Here is a 27,190-nt window from a genome sequence, read left to right on the forward strand (position 1 = left end):
TCTACCATCAATTGTGCTTGTGCTCTTATATACTGTGTTTGTGCCTCATTACCACAGAGGCGGATACTTACCTGGTATTTTCACTGAAGAGCATCACTCTTGTCCGTGGTCTATAACTCTTGTGCTTATCGAGAGCATTGTAAAATAATTGTAAAATAATTGCAAAGTCACCAAGAAAAATTCTTTTGTGTCTTCAGAACCACACACCCGCTGATAGGATCTCTCATCCTGATTATTTGTTGATATTTATACCACTGAAGTGCATACAGGGTCCCTCATAACCATGAGTTAGGCTGGATCAGCATGAGCTATGTGTTAAGGCCAGAAGTGCATGCAGGGAAAGAGACCTACGAGGGACATCAAGCAGTCCTCCCTGCATTAGCTTTTGCAAAGCAGTTTTAATTGCTACCATTTGGTCCCAAGCCATCGGAATGTATGAAATGATTGCATTATGGAAATAAACATCAGGGGTGTGGACAGCACTGTTGAGAGAGGCTGCCTTCACCCCTGAATCACGGCAAAACTGAATGCACAGTGTAAGCCGTCCTCTGCATACCTTACACTTTGCAGATGGTTACCTGTTACTTTGTCCTGCTACCCGAGAACCTGTCCAATGTATCACTGATGACTGTTTTGTCAGTGGAAGAAATCAGTGGTGTACCTGATATTGGAGAAAAAAAAAACTCCCCGGACTCCAAGTATCCGAGTGACTATTGACCGATTTCACAGTTTCCCTTCCTTATTACACAGCTGGAATGGGTGGTGATGAAACAGCTGAGAAAACTCCTGGTGAGGAGAACAATCTCTTAGCTATGGCTCAATTGGGTTTCAGACAGGTCACAGCAATTCTTCTTCTTATTGTTGCTAGATCACCTGAGCATCATGACATCTTATGTCAAGGCACCTTCCAAATATGGAAGGACACTTTGTGTGAATTGGTCCAAACCATGAAGGTGGGCCTAACTGACCAGTAACCCACATAATCAGAGAACAAGGAAGCTACTGGAACGTGGGATTAGAAAAATATTTAAATACGATTTAACCCTAAAACAAGCGATGCACATTTCTTACTGAGAACATTCGCCCTGCACCTGATTTGAATATTTTCTCATGTCATACTAAGATGCTCCACTACTTTCAGTTTTAATCAACCTAGCTCAATGGCAGTAATGGTGCACGGGCGCAATTCCCATGTGGACTAAGTACCCTTTGGCTATGTCTGTGAGCAGAAGTAGGGTGATTGAGACATTTATACATGGAATGTTCAAAATTAGATATTGTGAAATGTTTGCAGATCTGTAATTCGGTCATGGAATTAAAAAAGCAGACGGTGTTGGAGATGTACGATAGACGGGATGATAATGTTTCAATCCTTGCGGTTTTAAAAGATTTGGATAATGGTACACCAATTGATAGTGTGTCTGATGAATGAATTTTCTGGTATTTCTTGAATTTGTGTATTACACGAATTCATTTTAATGTGTTTAGGGTGCTGCAGGATTTGATAGTGTTAAGTGTGTGTACAAACGATAAAACATTATAACAAAAGTACACAATAAGAAAGACACGATTTTTCACCCATCAATCAAGAGACTGTGGCACGATGGGGGGAACAGAACTCATTAACACCTCCTTCTACCTTGACCTTCTGACTGCCAGATGTAGGTAACTAAAATGGAGAGGACATTTTCTTTTACCACATGGGGCATAGAACATATCTGCCGATGCCTCTGGGTAGAAGCAGTGCTTCTCATCACTCATGATGCAAGACCTCCCTTACACCCACAAAGTAACTCACAGCCCCCAACCCCCAATGTATGCATTCCGCAAGTTCTGAGAGAGATAGATCTCAATGTATATAAGTTGTTTTGACACACCCTAATAATGTACATGCTTGAAACATCCCGATGAGTAATGACATTTTGTGACACATTGTCTCTATTTTCGATACATTATTTGTAATTCGGATAAGTGGGTTTCTAAGGCTATCATGGGACGCTGCCGCCAAGGAATGCCCGCAAACTTCACTCATTGAGTGCCAGGGTAGATGAAACATTCAATGAAGCCCCATATCAAATAATTGAAGTACCTCAGCTGGCTCCTGTAACACTCCACAAGACATTTTGATTCCAAGGCCACTTGATAAGAATTTCGTTTATGTAGAATAATAAAACAAATTACATCCATTTACTGTACCTTTTCATATTCTTCCAAGATGCCTTTCTTCCGAATATTTTTCTTTGCTAAGTAAATTGCTGAGGGAAAAAAAGGGAAATGTTACATTTTGTCGAAGTTCATTTCAATAATTAAGTTAGGAGTGTACTTTAGCTCACACTAAACTCAAGTGAATATTGAGCAGAGCAGGTAAAACGCATACCGCAAACACAATCAGCATGTATGCAGCAGAAAACCGTCAATGACGTACTTATTTTTGCAAATGATTGGATGGCTACGGGCTCAGGATCTGGTGGGGTGGTTGGGCCCTGGGTAAACAGGTGAGTGAAGTATTCAAAGAGCATGCATTCATTAAAAGCACCTGCTGTAACTCGACGACCACGGAGATCATACTGGATGGGAAGCAAGCAGTGCAGCCATGACCATCCCTTCTCGAGTTCCTGGAGAGTTCCTGACATGGCATCACACTCCTGTTCTTCTCAGAACAGACTGTTTGATTGTTAGCCTCTATAGTCACCTGCAGATGAATCCATGCTAAGATTTGTAGCACTTTGGAAATTGATAGGACATATTATTAACACTATATGATTAGAGGTGGGAGAGCCATGGCAGTCGTGGGTAGGGCCAAGCCAGAGACTAGTCAGGTGGTCAAATGTTACTTTAAGAGCCAAACAAAAGCCAAGCCAGCAGAAAAATGGCTGTGCAATTCCTGACTGGAATATTTGGGAAGTTACTGAAGTAACATTTCTTAAGTTGGGGGTGGCTGATGGACTCTGATAGAGTGTACTGGCAACTTTTGCAGCAGCATAGAGAACAACTTAAAAGGACATTACAAATGACCACACAATGCCGCTTAGGAGTGTTCCTAATCATCACCTTATTGTTTTCATTAAGGAACCTCCTTTACTGGTATACCACATTCCTGGTACCATCATACATGCAGAGGGACCTTAATATCAGCAGAGTCTATGGTAGAAAGTCATTGTTTGATACAGGCTTGGAGCTTGTTCTTGTGTATGATGTGAAATAAATGTTAGTTCCACAAACAAGTGTACACAATTTTCAGCATTTAAGAAGCAGATATTGTGGTATATTATGTGTTCTAAAGTTTTTTTAAAAAAAAGTGTTTTACTTTGTAATTACGTTTACTTGGCAAGAAGCAGATTGAAAACCCAAGTGGGTTCTTTGAATTGAGTATGGCTCAATCTCAGTGCTAACTACCATTAACAATAAATAAAAGCTGCACCTGGTGAGAGACTAGGGCCTCGCCCAGACTTGATTCACTATTGGTGGAGGTGTCTGCAACAGCACCATGTTACTTACACATGGGCGGCTTAAAGTCTGTGTGAAAAACACACAATTGCTCCCGGCATGATGCGTGAGAAACTCTGTGAGAGCGGGCCCATGACTTCCGGTGGCTGCTCCACCCTGGACCAATTTACCACATATTTACGCTTCAGCCCTCCCATCCCCAAGCACATTTAGGCAAAATACCACAAGAATAGCAGACTCAATACCAGTGGTCGAAGCGGGCGGGAGCAGTTGGGAGCGGTGCTCCACTACTATTCACTTTTAAGTGTCACGGTTCCTATATTTAATATGAAAAAGAAACCGTTCTCTAATAGTTTAGTTTTACATTAAAGTGTAGGAAGAAGTTGAAACTTGCACTTTAATGCACTGAACAGAACATTCCCTTAAACAGCAGGTGTGTTTGTTTGGAGGTTTGGATTGCGCCTGGGTGGGGGCGTGGCGATGGGGTTTGTGGGGAGCCGGGACAGGCCAGTAGGGAACATTGTTCCACTACTTCCTTTCGTACACTTTGACCCCTGCTCAGTACCAAGGAAATCCAGTAATATGCGGATATAAAATTCTAGCATTCAGGTGGGTCTGTTGAAGCCAAATCCTTCCTGCTCCAGTTGTGACCTCTCGTGCAGCGGGGCCAGCTGTTTAACCCTACAACTCTCCAAGACACTGTAAAAGTATTATGTTTATTTTTTTTTTTTAATTTTATTGTAAAACTTCAACTTGATATTTCATATCATGTTTTTGTTACATTTTCAAAAAGAAAGAAAAATAAGATACATTTTCTTTTTTCATCTCCTCCCTGAGTAGCCTTAGTCAAATTTAACAATAGATGTTATACTATAAGGTAACACAGTTACCGGAAGAGGCAACCACCATGATGGCATATCTTTCAGTTACTCGCGGCCTTCAGTTGGGTACTGACTTTAGGGCTTCATCAAAGAAATTGATGAGGTTGCAGGAAAGCTTGATGTTATAGCCTGCTATGGCGTAGTCCCACCAATCATCAGACTCCTGGGATTGTGTTTTGAATTCGTTTAGATGCACCTCACGGAGATCTGTCAACATTGGGCATAAGATAGCTAGGTGCTTTAGGGACTCGACTTCTGTAGTTTTGCAAAAGCGGCAGTACTTATTAGCTGTTTCTTTGTTCTTTCGCCTCCAGAGCATATGTTTCAATGCCCAAGAAAGCCCAGGCCCAGTTTTCCTATGGCAGGTGTTGCTGACCATTGTAGGAAAGCCTCTCCCATGGGAGGCAGCAGGCAATTCCCATGGCGGATTGATGGTGGAGTCTTATCAGGTAAGTGAGCAGAGTGCGCCTCCCAACCCCTCCAGGTTGGTAATCTCACTAACTCCTGCAGCTCACCCCCCTGGGCACCCAAAGTATTCCCAACACGTACAAGCAGAGTTTACACAGCTTACTTGCACAACAAAGAGTTCTGTCAATGTTACATGCACAGCATGAATTAAAATGATCTCTGTGATGAGGACCTACAGACATCATGTGTTGGGTAGAAAGACAAAGGAAAGACTGTGCTGGCCTGAGAGGTCTATGAGTTGAATGTGTGAGTCGGAGGCCAAGTTCATCCTTCAGGGACCTGGTTCAGTTTCTGTCTGGAAGCTAAGCTATATGTTTGTAGGTTTTTTGGGGACATATTATTTCTGCAGTTGGCTTTTTTTAAACACAGTTTGGCTTCTTTTTTGGCCAGCAAGGGAGTCTCTCTGCTTCACCTGCTTTCTGGACAGGCATTGCCTCCAAACACGGACGAAACAGGAATCAGTGGTTTGGTCCGATCCAGGCTGAGCATCGCCTGCTCCACGCACCTCCAAGTGTATTCATTGTTTTCATCTTCATAATTCTTGAGGAATAGTTGGCTTGCAGGAATGGATTGCTTGCCTACTAAATCGTGTCAGACTTTGAGCTGTTCCTCGTCATTTTCTATATGAATTTTGTAATGGTACACATATAATTATTTTGCATTTTTAAAGCGCTCACACAGCCCAGGGGCATCAGTGCTGTTACAGGAATATGTCTCTTAATTGTGTATTTATAACGCACTTAATACCCGGAGGTTTCTAAGCGTGGACCTGGGGATCGAACCTGTGTTGCTTTGTGTTGTCTTGTTTCCAAGGCAAGCACGTTGGCACTGAGCTATCCTCCCAGGACAATGCTATTATTTAGCATTACACGAGACACAAAGGCCTACTACATACATACTGAACCACCACCACCAGACCATCAAAAAATGGAAGGATGAAAACCCACTAGCCCGGAATTGTGAGAAAAAGAATCTCACACTATCCTCAGATATATATCTTTACGGAATGGTGCAGGGAAGGCGTGAACATGCTTGCTCAGGATTTCTCTTCAGATGCTGAGTGATCAGCATCTGAAGAGAAATCCTGAGCACTGAGAGAGAAGGATTGCATCTGGTTTTTGCAGGTGCATGGAAACCGAGAGCAATCCACCATTTTCAAGGGACTCTGCCCCCCCCCCCCGACAAAAGTGACAGCTGCGGTTTATCTGCATATGTGGTGACCCACATTCCTGGCGCCTCTGCTCAAACGAATATGGACAGACATGTAGGAAGCACTGGGTAGCCAATTCCTTGGTTTTTTTTCTGCATGTCTGCTTTGGCCAGAATGAGTCATTCGGTAGGGTTGAAATACCAGCCCCTTAAATTGTGCTGCCCTATCACCTCCTTGTAGATGGACATGTGAAGGTTACCCTTGACCAAGCTCTACCAATCAAGCAAGAAGGTGACCAAGTGTCAAAAAACTGCAAATGTATTCTTCACAGGGGTTGATATGATTCACTATCTACTACAGTGACATCCAGTGGCATGTCCAGGAGGCTACACAGGAAGCAGAACGCTGGAGGTAAGGTGGCGGCGCGAGCAGTGTGGTTGAGTCACATCCTCCCGGCCGTCCTTAGACAAGACTTGATGCTGCTCACAGCAAGACCCTATGTCACAGCATGCTTACAACGGACATATTTAATGTAATCCACCATGCCAAACACCTACAAAGTCACACATTCACACGAAGGTAATTCACCCAAAAAAGTGTGCACGTCCTCACAATCTATAACGTATATACACATTTTAAATAATACTGGATGGGATGTTGGCTGTCCATGCACCTGGAAGTCACAAGAAAGCCTACAAAGACGACCTCTGAGATTATAGATTGCAAATGAAATCCTATTGGTTTTAACGGGGTACTCTATCACAGCTGCAACCCTAATAACACAATCATATGTATAAAGTACCCTGTGGTTTTATTCCTATTCATCAATACAAATGAAATTGGTAGAATGGCAAAGGGCAAGGTATGTGGCCGTAACCTGCAAGATGGCGCTCTGGGGCCTGCTAGCACTACTGGTCTTCAGCGTCAGCCGCTTCGTTCTCTGGCTGCGAGTACTGTCCGAGGACAGCCAATGCAAAAGCTGGGCCTGCCACTGACACGTTAGTGGTCCACTGTTTAACTTAACTTATTTGTGTGTGTCTATCACCCAAGCCATAGGACCATGTTGTGAAATAGGTGCACAATTCCATGTGGAATTTCCAGAAAGTTGTAGGATCCCCAACGAGTCTGGATTTATTTAAACCTCCATACAGCACCTCCGTACAGACCATCCAAAATATCCTGCAAAAAACAAACCAAACCACTCGTAGTAATCAAAAATACAACTCAGACTCCCAACCTAGCAACCACACCTCTTATCGAGCCCACCCCCATGATCAAAGGTGCACTCATTAACGCTCGCTCTCTTTGTGCAAATGCCATAGAAATCCATGACCTCATTGTGGACCAACAACTCGACATACTAGTAGTCACGGAAACCTGGCTGCATCCTGCCGCAGGCCCCCTACTAGCTATCGCCATCCCCCCAGGGTACAGTATCCTCAGAACAGATAGGAACAACCTCCAAGGAGGTGGAGTTGCACTTATAGCCAGAACCACTTTGCAATTCAGAGCTTGCCCTCTGGAGCAGTTACAGGGCTACGAACTCTTTTTTTTTTTTTTTTTTTTTTTTTAAATGTATTTTATTTTATAACCACACAGTGCAACAGAACATAAATAGAACACATCAAGCCACAACAAAGGCCAAACAACAGGTATGAAAAAGAAAGAAAGAAAAAAAACAGAACAGAATTAACTTAACAATCCCCTTCCCTCCCCCCCATGAGCCTGTAGGGTGTCCACCATCATTGTCCGTTCCGTGTGGTGGGGTTCCGTCGCTCTCAGATCCAGCCGAGGTCGACCCCGTACTAAACAGTTCAGCCAATAGCACCTTCCATGCCGTGAGGGAGCTCACCTCTTCCTCCCCTCCCACCCTGCTGGCCTCCCACCATGCTGTCGTCTCGGCAGCAGCCCATTTCTGGAGGTCACGCCACCATACCTCCACCCGTGGCCTCTGGCAATTCTTCCATCCCATGGCTATTCTGCGTTTGGCAAGTGTATAAGCCAAATCTTTAAGCTTCTCCACGTGCCGAAACTTGCGCGCCCTGGGGTACCCCCCAAGCAAACAGGCCCAGGCCGAATCTATCTTAAGTACAATGCCCCTCCCTGCCAGCTTCTGCGCCACTTCACTCCAGTAGGTTGCAATCACAGGGCAGGCCCAGAACATGTGAATCATATCAGCGTTCTCTGTGTTACACTTGGGACACGCCTGGCGCCCAGCATCTCGAAATCTGGAAATTCTCAGGGGGGTCATGTATGCCCTATGCGTGATATATAGTTGTATCTGTTTAAACCTGGCATTCCTCGATACTTTTTTGTGGTACCCCAGGGCGCGCTCCCACTGCCCATCCGCCATCGGGGCCCCCATCTCTGTTTCCCATTCCAACCTCAGGTACCCCAAATCCTTCCCAACCTTTGCCATCAGCATCTCGTACAGCCTGGAGACCTCGTGCCCGCCCTCGGATGCGTCATACATAATCTCCAGCGTCGCATCCGGCTCGTCAGCCAATACGGTCTCGGGCCAAGTGTTCCGGACCTCCCTGACCACTCTGTGGAACGTCATGTATTGCCCCGCATGCAGCCCCGCCCCCGCCTCCAGATCTGCGAACTCCGCCAAGGCCCCATCCTGCCAAATGTCCCCCAAAGTGACCAGCCCCACTGCCTCCCAGTATGTTCGCAGGATGGCCCTAAGCTGTCCGTCTTCCCCTGCTAAGGCCACCAGCGGCAGCTGCGGCATGCACGGCAGGGGATCCCCCATCATCCGGCAGGCTCTTCGCCACATGTTCCTGCCCAACGCTAGCATCTTAGGACGCCCCCTCATCCATGTGCTGGATACCCAAATAATCTCTCGCAGGTAGAAGGGGGAGCAGTCCTTTCCCAACAGTCTATGTTCCGGGGTTTCGTCGTCCGAAAGCCACTTGGCCACGTACTGCAGCTGCGCTGCCACGTAGTAGGCCTCAAAGTTCGGCAGCCTCACGCCGCCTTTCTCATAAGCCTTCTGCAATTTCCACAATGCGACCCTGTTACGCGTGCCCTGCCATAAGAAATCTCTACATGCCCCATGTAGTCTAGCAAAAAACCCCTTGGGTATCATGTGTGGAATGTTATTGAAATAATGCAGCAGCCTAGGTAGCACGACCATCTTAAGCATAGCACCCCGGCCCATCATCGCTAAGGGTAGTTTCTCCCAAAACCTCATGCACTTCTCGATCCTCCCCACTGCCAATTCAGTATTGTGCCTGTGTTCCTCCCCGGTCGTGTGATATACGTCTATGCCAAGGTACCGAAAGGTGCTTGTCGCCCACGGGATTCGCAATACTGGCAACCTCTCAGCCGGTATCCCCACATAGCCGCCCAGCGGGAACAGGGTGGATTTCCGAGGGTTGACCGCTATACCAGAAAGCCAAGCAAACCTCTCCATCACCTCCAAGACATATTGCAGGTTCTCTTCAGGGTATTGGAGGTACAACAGCATATCGTCGGCATACAGGGATATCAGATGGCTCTCCCCCCCCACCTCTATGCCCACCGGGTCATACTGTTGCCGGAGGTAAATTGCCAAGGGCTCAAGGGCCAGGATGTACAACATTGGGGACCAAGGACATCCCTGCCTGGTGCCTCTACCTAACTGCCACTTATCCGACACTACTGCCCCCGTACGAACTCTGGCTAGAGGCGCGCTATATAATAATTCGGCCCACCTCCTGTACCCTGGCCCCATTCCGAAGTGATCCAGTGCCGCCAACAGCCACGGCCAACGAACAGAGTCGAACGCCTTGACCGCATCCAGCGCCACTATCGCCATTTCGCCGTCTTTGCTACATCCCCATTCGACCACTCTGTGTAGGCGTCTATGGTTGTGGGTAATGTTCCTGTCCGGGACATAGCCCGTCTGGTCAGGGTGAATCAGCTTGCCTATCACTCTCCTCATTCTAGCCGCCAAGACAGCTGTTAGGATCTTGCTGTCCTGGTTCAGCATTGACAAGGGTCGATAGGAGCCGCAACCGTGTCCCGGTGTATTGTGCTTGGGGAGTGGCACTATGACCGCTTCCCTGAGTGATTCTGGTAGCTGTCCCAGCTCAAACGCCTCATTAAACATGTCCAGCATGGGTGGGAGTACCTCCTCCCCATACGCCTTATAAAACTCGCTGGGGAACCCGTCCGCCCCCGGGGCCTTGCAAGTGGGCAGCTGTCGCACTATTTCTCTGAGCTCTTCCAGAGTGATCGGAGCATCCATCTCCTCTCGCTCTTCATCGCTGATTCTGGGCAGGCCTATATCCCCGAGTACTTCATCTATCTCCTCTCGGCTCCCCCCTTCCCGATCTTCATACAATGTTTGGTAGTATTCTGCGAATGCCCCATTTACCCCTTCTTGCGTATCGATCTCCGCACCCCCTTCAGTGATGACCGATCGGATCGGGGCCCTAGGGGTTTCGCTCTTATATAGCCAAGCGAGGAGCCTGCCTGTCTTGTCCCCACCCGCATGCAACCTCTCAATGTACTTCGTATAATTCAGGTTACAAAGTCTGTCCCAATGCCCAGTGCACCGCTGCTGCAGCTCAGTAACTACTTCCACATCGGTCCCACCCTTCTCCAATTCTTTTTCCAGCTCGATCTCGGCCTCTCGCAGGTCGGTCAGGATTCCGCCCATTAATCCCTTGGACTTCGCGATAGCAACTCCCCTCATCACCACCTTAAAAGCCTCCCACAAAGTACCAGCCGATTTGACACTCCCTGTGTTCGACTCAAAGTACGCGACTATCTCCTCCCTCATGTCCTCCTTGAATACCGGATCCCGTAGCGCTTCCGCCCGAAGGCGCCATGTTGGAATCCGTGCACGTGGGGGGCACAGCCGCCAATGCATGATTAGGGGCGAGTGGTCCGAGAGGACCCTCGCCCTGTAGTCAATCTGTTCACACTCCGTAAGAATGTCTGGAGTGGCAAAAAAGTAGTCGAGCCTCGTGTGCAGTTGGTGCGGAGCCGAATAGTGCGAATACTGCCTCCCACCCGGGTGTCTCGCTCTCCACACGTCTACCAGGCCTAGATCCGCTAGCAGCGACTGCAACACCTTGGCCGCTGGGCTGGGCCTAACCATTTTGTCATCCGACCTGTCCTCCCTGGGGTTAAGCACACAATTAAAGTCTCCTCCCCAGATTACTGTGCTCCCCATCCCTTCACCGAGTCTCGCGCACAGTGTCTTGAAGTAAGTCGCTGTGTCCTGGTTGGGCGCATAAGTGTTTATGATACAGACAACTCTACCTTCCACAATCCCCCGAACCATGGCCAGCCGCCCGTCCGACTCCACAACCTCCCCCAAGAGCTTGAACGGGACATGTGGTGCAACCCAAACCAGCACACCCCTGGCATACGCAGAGAATGTGGATCCAACCACTGTCCCCCTCCATTTTCTCCGCACCATTTCAAGTTTATCCCGTGTCAAATGCGTCTCCTGTAACAAGGCCACGTCTATCCTCTGCCTCTTCAAATACAACATGACCTTATTACGCTTCAGGTAGCTGTTCAACCCTCTAACATTCCATGTCAATACCTTAAGGTCTCCCATGATTTATCCGTAGCTCCCACTTCCCCCTCTGGTCTGATCGCCTCCCCCCAGTCCCGACTACATCCCTTCTCAGTTTCTTCCCCAGGCTCACATAACAACTAACACCCCCCACCCCCCTAACCCAACCAACCGCCCAGCTCCATCCCTGGATCTCAGGCATCCCCGTGTTCGGTTCTCTACGGAAGCCCCCGTAGAGAACCCGACAGGGTGTCACACCCCACACAGTGACTAACCTAACCACACACTGGGGTACGAATAAAACGGCCCTCGGATGCCCCCTACACATTTATATCCGCGCTCGCGGACCATGTTCGCAACAGTTAAAAAATGCATCCCCATCACAAAGTGGCAAAGACTATATTCCAGTCCAAATGTTCAAAGTCCGCCAGGCCCACTGTTTCACTTAACTCTCCCTGCTCCGTCCGCCATCTGCTCATCAGGCTCCTGAGGGCAGTTCTGCGCATCGAGCCATTCCATGGCCTCCTCAGGGGTGTCGAAAAACAGCGTCTTAGCCTTGAAGAAGACCTTAAGTTTGGCTGGGTAGAGTAACATATACTTGAAACCGGCCGTCCGCATGCGCCTTTTGACCGCCCCAAAGTTCATCCGACTGCGCTGCACTTGTAGAGTGTAGTCGGGGTAAGCAGAGATGGTTGCCTCCCCTCGCCGTATGGTGCCCCCTTTACGAAAATGTTCCAGAATCTTCTCCCGGTCTTTGTAGTTGAGGATCTTGGCGATCACGGGCCTGGGCGGATTACCCGGCGGTGGCCTTCTGATCAGGGCCCTGTGTGCCCTCTCCACTGCAAATCCCTGCGTTAGGGCACCTCCGGTGATCTCCTGCAGCAGCAAAGTCTCAATAAAATCTGTGGGATTCTGGCCCTCAGCTCCCTCCGGTAGGCCCACAATCCGGATGTTGTTTCTGCGGGCCCGACCTTCTGCCTCTTCAGCCCTGCTTTCCAGGTTGCCTACCCTCTGCACCAGGGCATGGATCTCTCGTTTGTGCGCGGTGCATTCCACCACAGTCGGGCCCATCTCCTTCTCCAGGGTCTCTGTGCGCTCGGCCAGGGTTCGCACATCTTGCCTCAGGAGGTTCACGTCTTCCTGTACCGCCCCGACCTGAAGTTCCATCGCAGTTTTCAGTTCGGCCACCGCAAGTTGGAGTTTGGTCTCCCATGTCGCCTTCAGATCTGCGATCGCTGCCAGGACCTCCTGGTTCGTTCCTCCTGCGGCCATCTCCTTGGGCTGGGCCTTTTCTTTGCTCCTGGTCCCCTCGGTGCCAGGCGATGTCTTGGCAAATTCGTCGAGCGTGGGCTGTTTATTCTTCGCCCTCAGGAGCTTGCTCGTCATATCTTCGATCAGGAGCGTCCCTTCGATCTCGCTTAGGCCCCAGGCCTGGGGGCACTATGTCCCCCCGTCGCCACACAGTTTCGGCTACCTCCGGTCAAGCTTGCTTTCGCTGGATCGCGCTGAACGTGAACTGAGGGAATCGCCTCCAGAATCCGGTCCCCGATCCTTTGTCCCAACATCAAGCGACGGCAGCCATTTTGTCTGCCGGCGAAGCTCCGGCCCAAAAACTTCACGCGGCTCCTGAGTACACAAGCGCTGCACAATCCCGTATGAGAATGCATCCACATGTGCAGCCGAGCTTCGCATTTACAGTCATCACCGTCTATGCCACATCGTAGCGGCCGTTGCGCGGATTCAGCCGGATAATGTTCGGATCAGCGGGAGCTCCCGTTCAGGCACGTCCTTTCACATGGCGTCCAAGCCACGCCCCCCGCTACGAACTCTTACTAGTGAAATTCTCCCCCAACCCTAAAGCCACTACCAACTTCCTAGTAATATATAGATCACCTAACAAAGCCAGCCACCCCAGCCTAGACATCCCCCTACTACTCACGCCCCTGATCAAGCCCAATTCGAAATTCATTATCCTAGGGGACATCAACCTAGGCTATAACGACCCCAATGACACCAACGCTACAGCCTTTTACACAGCCATGTCAGAAATGAACTTTACCCAGCTCATTAAAGAGCCCACACATTCCAAAGGCAGAACGCTAGATTGGCTCCTAGCCCTCAACTCTCAAATTACTATAAACTCCATCCTGCCAGTAGAATGGACAGACCACTCTATCATCACTTTCACCCTGGAATATAAAAGCAGAGACCCCACCAGCCCCAGAGCACCTGAAACCTTTGAATACAGAAATATTAAAAATCTCACTGTAGACAACCTCTCACCCATCTTACACCTGGCCCTAGCCAATGTGATCCTCAATACGAATAACCCTGACTACTTAGCAGACTGTTACCAACAAAGTCTCACCCACACCATCAACTCACTTGCCCCTGTCACCACCAAAACCCGGAAACCCAACAAACGATCTTGCTTCTGGTTCAATGAAGAACTAGTCTGCCTCAGACGCACCAAAAGATCACTTGAGCACCTACATAGGAAAACCAGTACTAGTGAATCAGCACAAGACTTCAAAACAGCCAATAAAAATATAAGTCAGCCATAATCGCTCATAAAGCCAGCGCACTTAACACACGCATGACTAATGCCAACTCTAGCTATAAAGAACTGTTCTCCATTCTCAAAGAACTCGAGAACCCATGTCAAGTGACAGCACCCTATAACTCCAGTAAAACCTGGTGCACCACAATCCAAGGCGCACTAGCTTCCAAAATTGTACTACTGCAAAAGAAAATCGACAGCAAAGAAACACTCCTTGCCGAAAAAACGCTTCCCAAAATAGATTCCAACCCACCCACTACTTCCTCCTGTACCCCTTTTCAATTCACCCCAGTCACCAACAAAGAAGTATTAGACACTATAATGAAAGTCAAAGCTTCCAACTGTAAAGAAGATCAATTCCCCTCACATCTAGTCAAACTGTGCGCTCACACCCTATCACCAGTCATCACTGAATTTGTTAACGCCTCCTTCAGCACAAACAAAGTACCCGCGACCATCAAAAAAGCCTGGGCCACACACCTCCTCAAAAAACCAACCCTGGACCCATCAATCCTCACTACCAACCCATAACCACTGTACCATTCCTACTTAAAATCATTGACAAAATAGCATACTCCCAAATCCAAAACCACTTAGAACACCATCAACTACTAGGGGACCGACAGTCAGGGTTCCGCCCAAATCATAGCACAGAAACAGCCCTACTTGACCCAAAGATCCAAATGGACACCTCAAGAGAGTCAGGCAAACTCTGCCTGCTAATGCTCCTGTACCTCTCTGCAGCGTTCAATCTGGTCGACCGCGACAAACTCTGCACCACCTTAAACAACAACTTTAACTTATCCAACAATGCCACAGAGTGGATCAAATCCTTCCTAGCTGATAGGACTTCAAAAGTTGAAAGAAGAAAGACCTAGGCAAACTTGCCTGCGGTGTGGGCCGCACACCCTTAAGTCCCAGTTGGGTTTCAAAGAAAGTATAATGTTTTGTGGATTCACATCAACGAATCATTAGTTATTTGAACTTGGTGATTTATTTAAAGTAACTGTAAACAATAGCTTTTCCGATGGGCAACACAGCCCTAAATGGCCAATGCATTTCGGACTCATCAGTCCTTCATCGGGGCCTATCTAATCAAACAAATTAAAGCCAAACATTTATTATCAGTAACAATTAGACCAATCAAGTAAGAGAAATGATAATTCAAAACCAATATCAAGAAAAAATCAAAAACAAGAAACATCACATGTTATAGCGCATAGAAAATCAACAGGGTCCCACATATACAGAGACGTGAACATAACAAAAAAGGGGAGGGAAAGAGAGGAAAAAGAGAGTCAACTCACTGATATTTACCATTAAGCATTACATTATTAAGCTTCTTGTTATTAGGCTATGTCTGAGCACTGCCCAACTTCCCGTGTGTTCTTCCATAATAAATGCACCTTAAATGTCAACTGTAATGTTAGCCAGTCATTGCTGTGGTGTCTGATATTAATAGTGCTCCAGCTAGGCAGATGCCATGTGGATTTATACATAAATTACTTAAAACAGGTTCAAAACCCCGCATTTAATTCCATGGTAAACCCGTGAATACTACGTGCAAAATGCTATTGTGTCAAAATTCAGAAATAGCCTAATAGCAAGAAGCTTAATAATGTAATGCTTAATGGTAAATATCAGTGAGTTGACTCTCTTTTTCCTCTCCTTCCCTCCCCTTTTTTGTTATGTTCACGTCTCTGTGTATGTGGGACCCTGTTGATTTTCTATGCGCTATAACATGTGATGTTTCTTGTTTTTGATTTTTTCTTGATATTGGTTTTGAATTATCATTTCTCTTACTTGATTGGTCTAATTGTTACTGATATTAAATTTTTGGCTTTAATTTGTTTGATTAGATAAGCCCCAATGAAGGACTGATGAGTCCGAAACGCATTGGCCATTTAGGGCTGTGTTGCCCATCGGAAAAGCTATTGTTTACAGTTACTTTAAGTAAATCACCAAGTTCAAATAACTAATGATTCGTTGATGTGAATCCACAAAACATTATACTTTCTTTGAAACCCAATTGGGACTTAAGGGTGTGCGGCCCACACCACAGGCAAGTTTGCCTAGGTCTTTCTTCTTTCAGTTCACTCAAAACATGCTGACGCATGGTAGCATGATTTAGTGGGCTGCACCCCAAAACACAGTAGTATATTTATATACCTGAATTTGAAATAAGCAGCAACAAAGCGGTGCCCGCTCCAGTTTCTTGTGTCTCTCTCCTAGGACTTCAAAAGTTGCCATCGGAAAAGAATCAGCAGATCCCATACCAGTCCCGATAGGCGTCCCTCAAGGCTCCTGCCTTTCCCCGACTTTATACAACGCCTACACCAAGCTGCTTTTCGCAGCATTGGACTCTATGGGAGTCATCTATACCAACTTCGCTGATGACACAGATCCTTATTCCACTAACAGGCAACCATGAGCAAGACTCCCTGCTTATCAATAAAATCTACTCACTAATCCAAAGCTGGATGGCCAATAATAGCTTGTGTCTCAATGATGACAAAACCGAGTTACTCATAATAGGAACAGCGTCCAAAATTGCATCCCTTCAGCCTATATACTCATCATTCATCATTGATGGCACCACTATCCCAGTTTTCAAACAAGTAAAGACACTAGGGTTCTACCTTGACGCAATACTCACCATGACTAAGCAAGTAAACACCCTTGCCTCCTCCACTTCCTACACAGCCAAACTGATTTCTCTTAGTCGCAAATTCCTCACACCAGAAAATTGGATTACACTAGCAAGAGCGCTCATACTATCAAAACTTGATTATTGTAACATCCTCTTCCTAGGTACATCCAACACCAACCTTTCCAAACTCCAACTCATGCAGAATAAAGCCCTGCGTGCTGCACTTGGCATAAAAGAAACCAAGCACATCTCTAGTATCAGGAGACAAAATCAATGGCTTCCCATCAATGCCAGAATACTATTCAAAACCCTCAGCATCGCCCATAAATGTATCATCAACAAAGCTCCCAATTACCTGCTCAACACAGTCACTAAGAAATCCCATGCCAGACACCTCAGATCGAATAACAGTAAAAACCTCGAAATCCCAAGTTACAAAAGAGAAAAATCAGGAGGCAGCAGTTTCAAAGTACTCGCTCCCAGACACTGGAATGCCTTACCCATTAACATTAAGAATGAACAGTCCTTCCCACTATTCAAAAAAGTACTTAAGACGTGGTTATTTAACAAGGCCTAGTGGATCCCAGATACCTTGCGCCCCTCACTAACGCAACTCCTGCCCTGTATATAAATGTACATAATGCAATAATGTAAACCTGTATTGCTGTATTAATGTTCTTATCATCACTACGATTGTATTCTGCCTCTGTCTGTATCTACGCTGTGATACCTACGGGGCAGGGCGTATAACAAATGTAATAAATAAATAAATAAATAAATAAATAAATAAATAAAACCGGTGCCCAAGATTGCCAAAACTTAAGGCGTACGGTGCCCTGTATTAAAGCTATTTTTTATCCCGAATTTATTGTATCCAAGTTCTTGGGTGTTCATACACCCACAGAGGGAAATACATAAAACATTGGTTTGATGTATTGGCTGCAAAAGGTGCATCTAACATGTGTTTATAGAGCACAACCATAACACATGGGTTTTATTTGTTTAATCATTGTTGTGTCTATTGTAGCGCGTTGTTTAGGATGTGCCATGTTAGATCTTTTGTGCAGATATGTTTATATATATGCAATTATTTCGTTTGTAGTGGATATTCTCTTGTTTTTGCTCATAAGGCGTAAATATATTTATTGAGTTATGACAAATTTGATAAGTGTTGCTTTTGCCAAGATTTTGATCTTTTTGTTTGTGCAATTATTGGTGGTGTTTCGATAAAAAGGAATGCATATTTTTTCAGGAATCTTTCCCTGTTTTGGGAATTTCCTTTGAACATGGATATTTAAGCTCCAATTCCAATTAGGGGTGTATTGTTGTGTTGCAACAGGGGCTGCCCCCTTTCCTCTGCTTACAATCCTGTTCCCCTGTCACGAGAAATAAGCAACACTTTGGTAACCCCACAGTTGTGAAAAAAAGGACTTTGTTTTGTCTATTGCTGCATATTGTAGTCACTAGCCCTCCTACAGGAAGAGCGTCTGAGATAAGTCCATAATTTACAATATTAACCAGTCATCTGTCAATCATGTTATCAACTACCAACAACCTGAACCTCAAGCACATCATAGACGGTCAAACAATGCATGACCATTTAACCCTTTCAGAAACCAACACAAAAATGAACCAAGGCACAATATGGGCAGTTGGCTAGACAGAAAGATGGCATTGTAGTACCTTTCTATTTGAGGGTTATCTATATATAAAACATTTTCTTATATATAGATCTCACATTGCTCTTCCATGCAATATTAAATTGGAATGTTTTTAGAACCACCAGATGTCTGTATACATTTTAGAATGAATGATTTGTCTATTTGTACGGAATATTTTGTATTACATTAATAACCTTTAAATATATAATGAATACTACTGACCGAGTCTACCCTCTCCTTAACCTATAAGAGTCTATTATATTATGTATACAATATACTAGTTGGTTGTTCCGTGTGACTACTTCCCTTGGTCTTTTGATCTTCAATTTCCTCAAGTCCACGAAAGGGGATACCGATCCTTTTGTTTTGATATAGATGACACATGTTGATAATATATACACATACCACCAACAACCGGATTGCTCTGGAAATGCACACAAATGTGGGAGATGCATGCATTTTACACACACATAACTTGATTGAATTTGTGCAGACATAGCTATAGATAGTGATAATGCCTGTGCAAATACACACATGTAGAATGACCATATTCTTTGAACTTGCCCAACACACATACACACACCCAAAAAATCAAATATGTGCAAACAGTCACAAATGTGATATAATTGACAAATAATAAAAATGAGACTACAAAAAAATAGTAAACAATAAATTAAGATTACTACCCCTAAAAAGTCACCTGCAAACATTGGAAATGCCAACGTTAAGGTTTGTATTTTTTGTATGTATTTGTATTTGAATTTAATTGTAATTTATATAGCGCCTTACAGCAAGGAGCTGTACAAAACCAATTTTACAGTGAAATAAAAAAGAACAGGTGATACAATAAAATAATATTAATTACAGTACAATGCAGAGTACAATTAAGGCAGAGGTAAAAATGTATCTAGGGCAGAACAGAAGGTGGAGTAAGAATGAATAGACCCGAGGGAGAAGTAAGAGCATTCCAATAAAGAGGAGCCAGAAGAGAAAAAGAACAGAAACGTGAGGAAGCACAAAGGGGGCGAGGAACAGTAAAAGGAAAATGGGTTTGGGAATGACGAGTGGAGATGGGGACATAGAAGAAAACAAGAGAGATAAGGTAGATAGGAGCAAGTCCATAAAGAGATTGAAATACAATGCAGAGAAAATTGAATTTGAGCTGAGAGTGAAAAGCTAGCCATCGAAGAGAGGCCAAGGAAGGGGAAATGGAGTCACAAATAGGTAGGGAATACAAGAAGCAGATAGAGGAATTGAAAATAGATTTAAGGGGATCTAGACGGCAGGCGGGAATGCCAAAAAGATTAACAGAACAGTAGAATAATCGAGAGAAAATTAAGGAAGAAATGAAAAGCTTTGAAGCACTGAAGGTAAAAAGAGGTCTAACTTTTACAGATGTTAAAAACATGAAAGTGGCAGGAACGAGATCTAATTGAGATATGATGAGCAAATGAAAGATTAGTATCAAGATGAAGACCAAGGTTGTGGGCAGTCAGAGAAAAGGGTAGATGTGAAGTGGGGAATAAAACAAATGGGGGGAAAACAGGAGGGTGGATAGTATTGCCAGGAAAAAGAGATCTTCAGTCTTAGATGGATTAAGATTGAGATAATGGTCTGACATCCAAGTTCTGATCGCGGAAAGACAAGCAGAAAGATTCAAATGTATATCAAACGTGAAGAAGAAAAGGATAGAAAAAGGTTGGGTGTCATCGGCATAAAAGAGATGAGACAACCCGAAAGAAGAGATAATCTTAGCTAAAGGAAAAATATACAAAGAGAAGAAAAATGGACCAAGGACAGACCGTTGGAGGACACCCGGTAGAAGAGGAAAGGAATCTAAAGTAATACCAGCCCAGGATACTGAGTAGGTATGATTAGAAAGATAGGATTGAAACAATGAAATTACCTTGCCATTGGCATTTCCAGAAAGCTGTAGGATCCCCAATGAGTCTGGATTTATTTAAACCAGTTCCCAAGATTGCCAAAACTTAAGGCATGCCCGTATTAAAGCTATTTTTTATCCCGAATTTATTGTGTCCAAGTTGCTGGGTGTTCATACACCCACAGAGGGAAATATATAAAACATTGCTTCGATGTATTGGCTGCAAAAGGTGCATCTAACATGTATTTATAGATCACCACCATACACATGGGTTTTGTTTGTTTAATCATTGTTGTTTCTATTGTAGTTCGTTGTTTAGGATTTGCCATGTTAGATCTTTTGTGCAGATGTGTTTTTATATATGCAATTATTTCGTTTGTAGCAGATTTTCTCTTGTTTTTGCTCATAAGGCGTCAATATATTTATTGAGTTATGACAAATTTGAAATGTGTTGCTTTTGCCAGGATTTTGATCTTTTTGTTTCTGCAATTATTGGTGGTGATTCGATAAAAAAGAATGCATATTTTTTCAGGAATCTTTCCCCGTTTTGGAATTTCCTTTGAACATGGATATTTAAGCTCCAATTCCATTTAGGGGCATACTGTTGTGTTGCAACAGGGGCTGCACCCTTTCCTCTGCTTACAATCCTGTTCCCCTGTCACGAGAAATAAGCAACACTTTGGTAACCCCACAGTTTTGAAAAAAAGGACTTTGTTTTAGGTCTATTGCTGCATATTTTAGTTACTAGCCCTCCTACAGGAAGAACGTCTGAGATAAGTCCATAATTTACAATATTAACCAGTCATCTGTCAATCATGTTATCAACTACCAACAACCTGAACCTTAAGCACATCATAGACAGTCAAACAATGCATGACCATTTAACCCTTTCAGAAACCAACACAAAAACGAACCCGATGTATTCGGACATGCCCCTGGTTATGGATCATGCATGCACAAAGGCACACGAATGTGAAACCACTAACAGGATTTATTCAGACATGTCCACAGATACGAATAGAGCCTACAACACACAAACATGTCCAGGATTTGTCAAAACATGCGTAAATCCACTAATTTATGCCAACGATTGTGTTTGTTCAACATGCACATGGATACAGATGACACATGTGAAGGAGAGGGTAGACTCGGTCAGTAGTAATCATTATATATTCATGTTTTAATAATGTAATACAAAAAAGCATACAAATAGACAAATCATTCATCCTAAAATGTATACAGACATCTATGGTAGTTCTAAAAACATTCCAATTTAATATTGCATGGAAGAGCAATGTAAGATCTATATATAAGAGACATTTCTATATCTAGATAACCCTAAAAAGAATGGTACTACAATGCCATCTCCCTGGCTAGCCAACTGCCCATATTGTGCCTATTTTTCGCATGGCTGTATTTCTCTCAAATTCTAATTTTAGTGCTACCTCGAAGCAAAGATGCTGGCAAAAGAAGTGCCAAATGTCATAAAGTGCTGACTCAGTGCATAAATGCTGACAAAAAACAGTGCTGTGTTGACTACAAATATCTTGCATGAGTGAATATATTACATGTCTCAAAATATCTTGTTTATCGTAGTTTCGACAAATGTTTATATCTAGCCCAAAAAGAAGGACTGATATTCGTCTTCCTCAGGACACAAATACCACTAGCCAATGTTTAACAATCTGTGTACAAACACATATATGCGGTTCAACCATATATATGTGTTTGTACACACAACTACAATAAACAAGATATTTTGAGACACATTATATATTCACTCATGCAAGATACTGGTAGACAACACTCAGCACTGTTTTTGTCAGAATGTATGCACTGAGTCAGCACTAAATTTAGAATTTGAGAGAAATACAGCCATAACCCATACAGAAAATAGGCACAATATGGGTAGTTGGCTAGACAGGAAGATAGCATTGCCATTCTTTTTGAGGGTTATCTACATATAAAACATTCTCTTATATATAGATCTCACATTGCTCTTCCATGCAATATTAAATTGTTATGTGTTTAGAACCACCAGATGTCTGTATACATTTTAGGATGAATGATGTGTCTATTTTTACGGAATATTTTGTATTACATTAATAACATTTTAATATATAATGATTACTACTGACCGAGTCTACCCTCTCTTTCGCCTATAAGAGTCTATTATATTATATATACAATATGCTAGTTGGTTATTCCGTGTGACTACTTCCCTTGGTCTTTTTATCTTCAATTTCCCCAACTCCACGAAAGGGGATACCCATCCTTTTGTTTTTATATAGATGGCACACGTTGATAATACATACACATACCACCAACAACCGGATTGCTCTGGAAATGCACACAAATGTGGGAGATGCATGCATTTTACACACACATAACGCCATTAACTTGATTGAATTTGTCCAGACATAGCTACAAATAGTGATAATGCCTGTGCTAATACACACATGTACAATGACCATATTCTTTGAACTTGCCCAACACACATACACACACCCACAAAATCAAATATGTGCAAACAGTCACAAATGTGATATAATTAACAAATAATAAAAATGAGACTACAAAAAAATAGTATACAATAAATTAAGATTACTACCCCTAAAAAGTCACCTGCAAACATTGGAAATGCCAACATTAAGGTTTGTATTTTTTGTATGTATTTGTATTTGAATTTATTTTTTAATTTGTATAGCGCCTTACAGCAAGGAGCTGTACAAAACCAATTTTACAGTACAATAACAATGAACAGGTGTATACAATAAAATAATATTGATTACAGTAGAATTCAGAGTACAATTAAGGCAGAAGTAAGAATGTATCTAGGGCAGAACAGAAGGTGGAGTAAGACTGAATAGACCGGAGGGAGAAGTAAGAGCGTTCCAATAAAGAGGAGCCAGAAGAGAAAAAGAACAGAAACGTGAGGAAGCACAAAGGGGACGAGGAACAGTAAAAGGAAAGTGGGTTTGGGAATGAAGAGTACAGATGGGGACATAGAAGGAAACAAGAGAGACAAGGTAGATAGGAGCAAGTCCATAAAGAGATTTAAATACAATGCAGAGAAAATTGAATTTAAGCTGAGAGTGAAAAGCTAAGCATTGAAGAGAGGCCAAGGAAGGGGAAATGGAGTCACAAATAGGTAGGGAATACAAGAGGCAGATAGAGGAATTGAAAATAGATTTAAGGGGAGCTAGACGGGTGGCGGGAATGCCAAAAAGAAGAACAGAACAGTAGAATAATCGAGAGAAAATTAAGGAAGAAATGAAAAGCTTTGAAGCACTGAAGGTAAAAAGAGGTCTAACTTTTCCAGATGTTAAAAATATGAAAGTGGCAGGAACGAGATCTACTTGAGATATGATGAGCAAATGAAAGATTAGTATCAAGATGAAGACCAAGGTTGTGGGCAGTCACAGAAAAGGGCAGATGTGAAGGGGGGAAATAACAAATGGAGGGAAAACAGGAGGGTGGACAGTATTGCCAGGAAAAAGAGATCTTCAGTATTAGATGGATTAAAGATGAGATAATGACCTGACATCCAAGTTCTGATCGCAAAAAGACAAGCAGAAAGATTCAAATGTATATCAAACGTGAAGAAGAAAAGGGTAGAAAAGGTTGGGTGTCATCGGCATAAAAGTGATGAGACAACCCGAAAGAAGAGATAATCTTAGCTAATGGAGAAGTATACAAAGAGAAGAGAAATGGACCAAGCACATACCCTTGTGGGACACCCTGTAGAAGAGGAAAGGAATCTAAAGTAATACCAGCCTAGGATACTGAATAGATATGATTAGCAAGATAGGATTGAACCAATGAAATTACCTTGCCATAAATGCTAAAGGAGGAGATAGAAAGAATAAGTAATGTGTGATCTACTGTGTCAGAAGCAGCGGATGATTCTAAAAGTATAAGAATAGAAGAGTGTTTTGCATAGCGGGCAGAAAGGAGAGAATCGCAAACAGATAAAAGAGCAGTTTCTGTAGAATGAAGAGCTTGAAAACCAGATTGAAAGCAAGGTAGAATAGAATTAAGAGTTACAAAGGAAGAACCCTGGGAGTAGACAATACATTCCAGTAATTTAGAAAGATAGGCAAGAATAGAAATAGGACGGAAATTCGAAGGAATGGAAGGATCCAAAGAAAGTTATTTCAGAACAGGAAGATTGATAGCATGTTTAAATAGAAGGTCACTATGAATAGTTGAAATAAATCTTTTCCAGATACTACACATGCTCCAGCCAACTACAACTCAAACATTAACCTACACTACAATACTACTTAACAATCATTTTAGTTATTATGTTGCTTACAACATTGCTGTACTTTGGGTTACATAATAGTATTTGGCAATATTGGTGTAAAATGGTAGCAAGGTTTAACTTTAAAGGCAGGATCTGAAAAGTGCAAGCCACTTAATGAATTATAGAGTTTAAAATGTAGGAATGGTGCAATGAGCATCAGATTTCATCCTCAATGCAGGGCAGTTTTAGAAAAAAAGGAGTGTCAACAATTGATCAGGCTTTTAGAATTATTGTTTTTTTATAAGTTTGTTTTGCTTGGGAAGCAAATAGTTTATAAATTTACAAACAGTGTTTGGTGTCCGGCCTACATTATGGACCACCCTGGAGCAGCTTGTGGTCCCAACCCCGCTAATATCCGCCTTCGAATATTATAATCCAACAATTTTTCTAAGGTTAGAGGACCACTGAATCATCAAGGCTGTACCACCCTTTTTAACATTGATACCAGGGTACGGCAGGGGCAGATTCTGGCACCCATATTTGGCACCCATCCTTGGGGTCATCTTCGACTCCTCTTTCTCCTTCACCTCTCACATCCTGGACCTTGCCAAGAAGGCCCACTTCCAGCTCCACCTCCTAACAGGCATTCTCCCTTTTATCACCTTTCCCCAGAAGCTCAATGTCTCCAGAGCTCTGGTGCTCTTTAGGCTTGACTACTGCAACAGCCTCTTCCTCAATCTCCCCCATTACTCCCTAACCCTTCAGCTAATCCAGAATAGGCCTGCAAGACTTATCCTTGGCCTCAAGCCCAGGAACCGTATCTCTCCAGCCCTAAAATCTGTCCACTGGCTCCCGGTGGCCTAGAGGATCAAATTCAAGACTCTCAGCATCATCCACAAGGACATCTGGGGCCTGGGTCCATGCTATCTCCAACTTTCTCTCCCTAAATATTTCCCTGTTAGAGCCCTCTGCTCCTCTAACTGAAACTCTCTGCTTGTCAAACGCTTTTCCAAGGAGAGAGTGTGGGGCAGGTTTCTCTCTTCGGCTGGTGCCTCTCTTTGGAACAGCCTCCCTGCCCCCTCAAACTTGAGCCGGACCTCCTTAAGTTCCGGAAGCTTCTCAAAACTCTGTTTTTTTCTCTACCTCTTTCCCTCTTTCGCTTCCCTGCTAATCACCTCACTGCCGCTGAGACTGGTGACCTGGTCCATCATGAATCTCACAGGTTACCAGGCCCTCTACCCAGTCGACACCAGCACCCACCAACCTCCTCAGCACTGCCCTTGCGGGCCCCCACCCTAGTGGCTGGGCTTCCCACCTCTGGGATTCCTCCAAGCATTAAGCTAGTGGCCTCCTCCATTGGCACACCTTGGCACTTCCCTCCCAGACCCTCACCAGCACTTTCTCATGCTTTCTTCCCCCCTGCTTTCCCTATCTCCTGCAGTTCTCTTCACTGCACTTGCACGTCTGAATGTCACAAGGGCTATTAGGACCACTATTGTATATGCTATTGTTATTTACTCCCCACTTGCCTTGTGGCACCTGGAAACACCATTTTGTTGTATAGGCGCCTTACAAATGCTCAATAAATATAATAAATAAATATCATTCTCACTATTCACGAATTCTCTATTATTCAAAATACCCAAATTACAAGCAGATGAACCGCAGTTGGGTGACCAGAAAACTGCAACTTTTTTACATGCCGACGATGCAATTCTTTTGTCAAAAACACTGATGGGCCGTCTACATCAATTGACTTGTTATAATAATCTTGCAAAGAACAAAGGTTTATAATGAAACCTTCCCAAAACCAAGATATTGATATGCCAACATGACAGAGGTAGGAAACTGCCAAGGTTAAAATGTACAATGGAGGGTATTCAATTGGAAATGGTAGAGTCATTTGATTATTTACGAGTAAGCTTCAACTTTACGATTAGCTGGAAATCCAAGTTGAGAAAGGCAGCAATTCATTGTGTGGAAAGGGGAGGATGGAATGATATGAAGTGCATTTGAGGTCTATAACTCTCGAGCCATAGTGGCAGCCATCTATGGCGTGGAACTGTGGGTCAATAGAGATGCTGCAATAATGGAAACCAAAGAAAACGGGCTTTTAAAGAGACTTCTAGCTTTTTCTAGCCCCATTGCTCCCTAGTAATGTGTAAAATTAGGTTAAAATCACTCATCTATTGGTTAAACATTAGTGAGTACCTAAGTGCTTACTCAGAGAGGTTTACATTTTTGGAATCCCAGGGGACGTTAACCTGCCATGGTTCACATATGTTAAAGCCACAGTACTTAGCCCACAACTTCCTGCACTTTGGGTCAGTCACCGTCAATATGGACATCGGGCCACACCTCTTTTGAAGGAGGCATATCATAACTGGATCCTGAGTAATCAATGCATATCACCAATGGACAGGGTAGAATGACTCAAGACTACATGCCATTAAGCGCTCTTTGAGATATGATTCTTATCTTGACAGATGGGAATCGAGGGAGCGAGCCACTTTACCTAGACTTTGCCTGGGGATTATCCCAGTCACGGCTTTTACTACAAAGTGGGGTGCAAACTCTACCCCAAAATGTCTGTATTGTATAAAATCTGATGAAACATGAATCTAGCCAGTCCTATAATGCCCTCTGTACAAACCCGTGAGGGATCGCTGGCTGAAACGAATACTGATAGCCAAAGGAATGAGAAATGTCCAAAGAAGATTTCAC

The 27,190-nt window shown here is 43.9% G+C and overlaps 1 protein-coding gene across 1 annotated transcript in view; it reads right to left on the reverse strand.

The window, feature by feature from the left end:
- RGS9 (regulator of G protein signaling 9) overlaps positions 1–27,190 on the reverse strand; it is a 1,220,104-nt gene that overhangs the window by 638,772 nt on the left and 554,142 nt on the right. The window contains exon 6 of the mRNA XM_069655056.1: positions 2,197–2,255. Coding sequence (XP_069511157.1) covers positions 2,197–2,255 — 59 coding nt within the window. The remainder of the gene's footprint in view (positions 1–2,196; positions 2,256–27,190) is intronic.

The sequence above is a fragment of the Ambystoma mexicanum genome, chromosome 3q, assembly GCF_040938575.1.
Source record: "Ambystoma mexicanum isolate Mex_15411 chromosome 3q, UKY_AmexF1_1, whole genome shotgun sequence".
In the NCBI taxonomy this organism is placed as follows: domain Eukaryota; kingdom Metazoa; phylum Chordata; class Amphibia; order Caudata; family Ambystomatidae; genus Ambystoma; species Ambystoma mexicanum.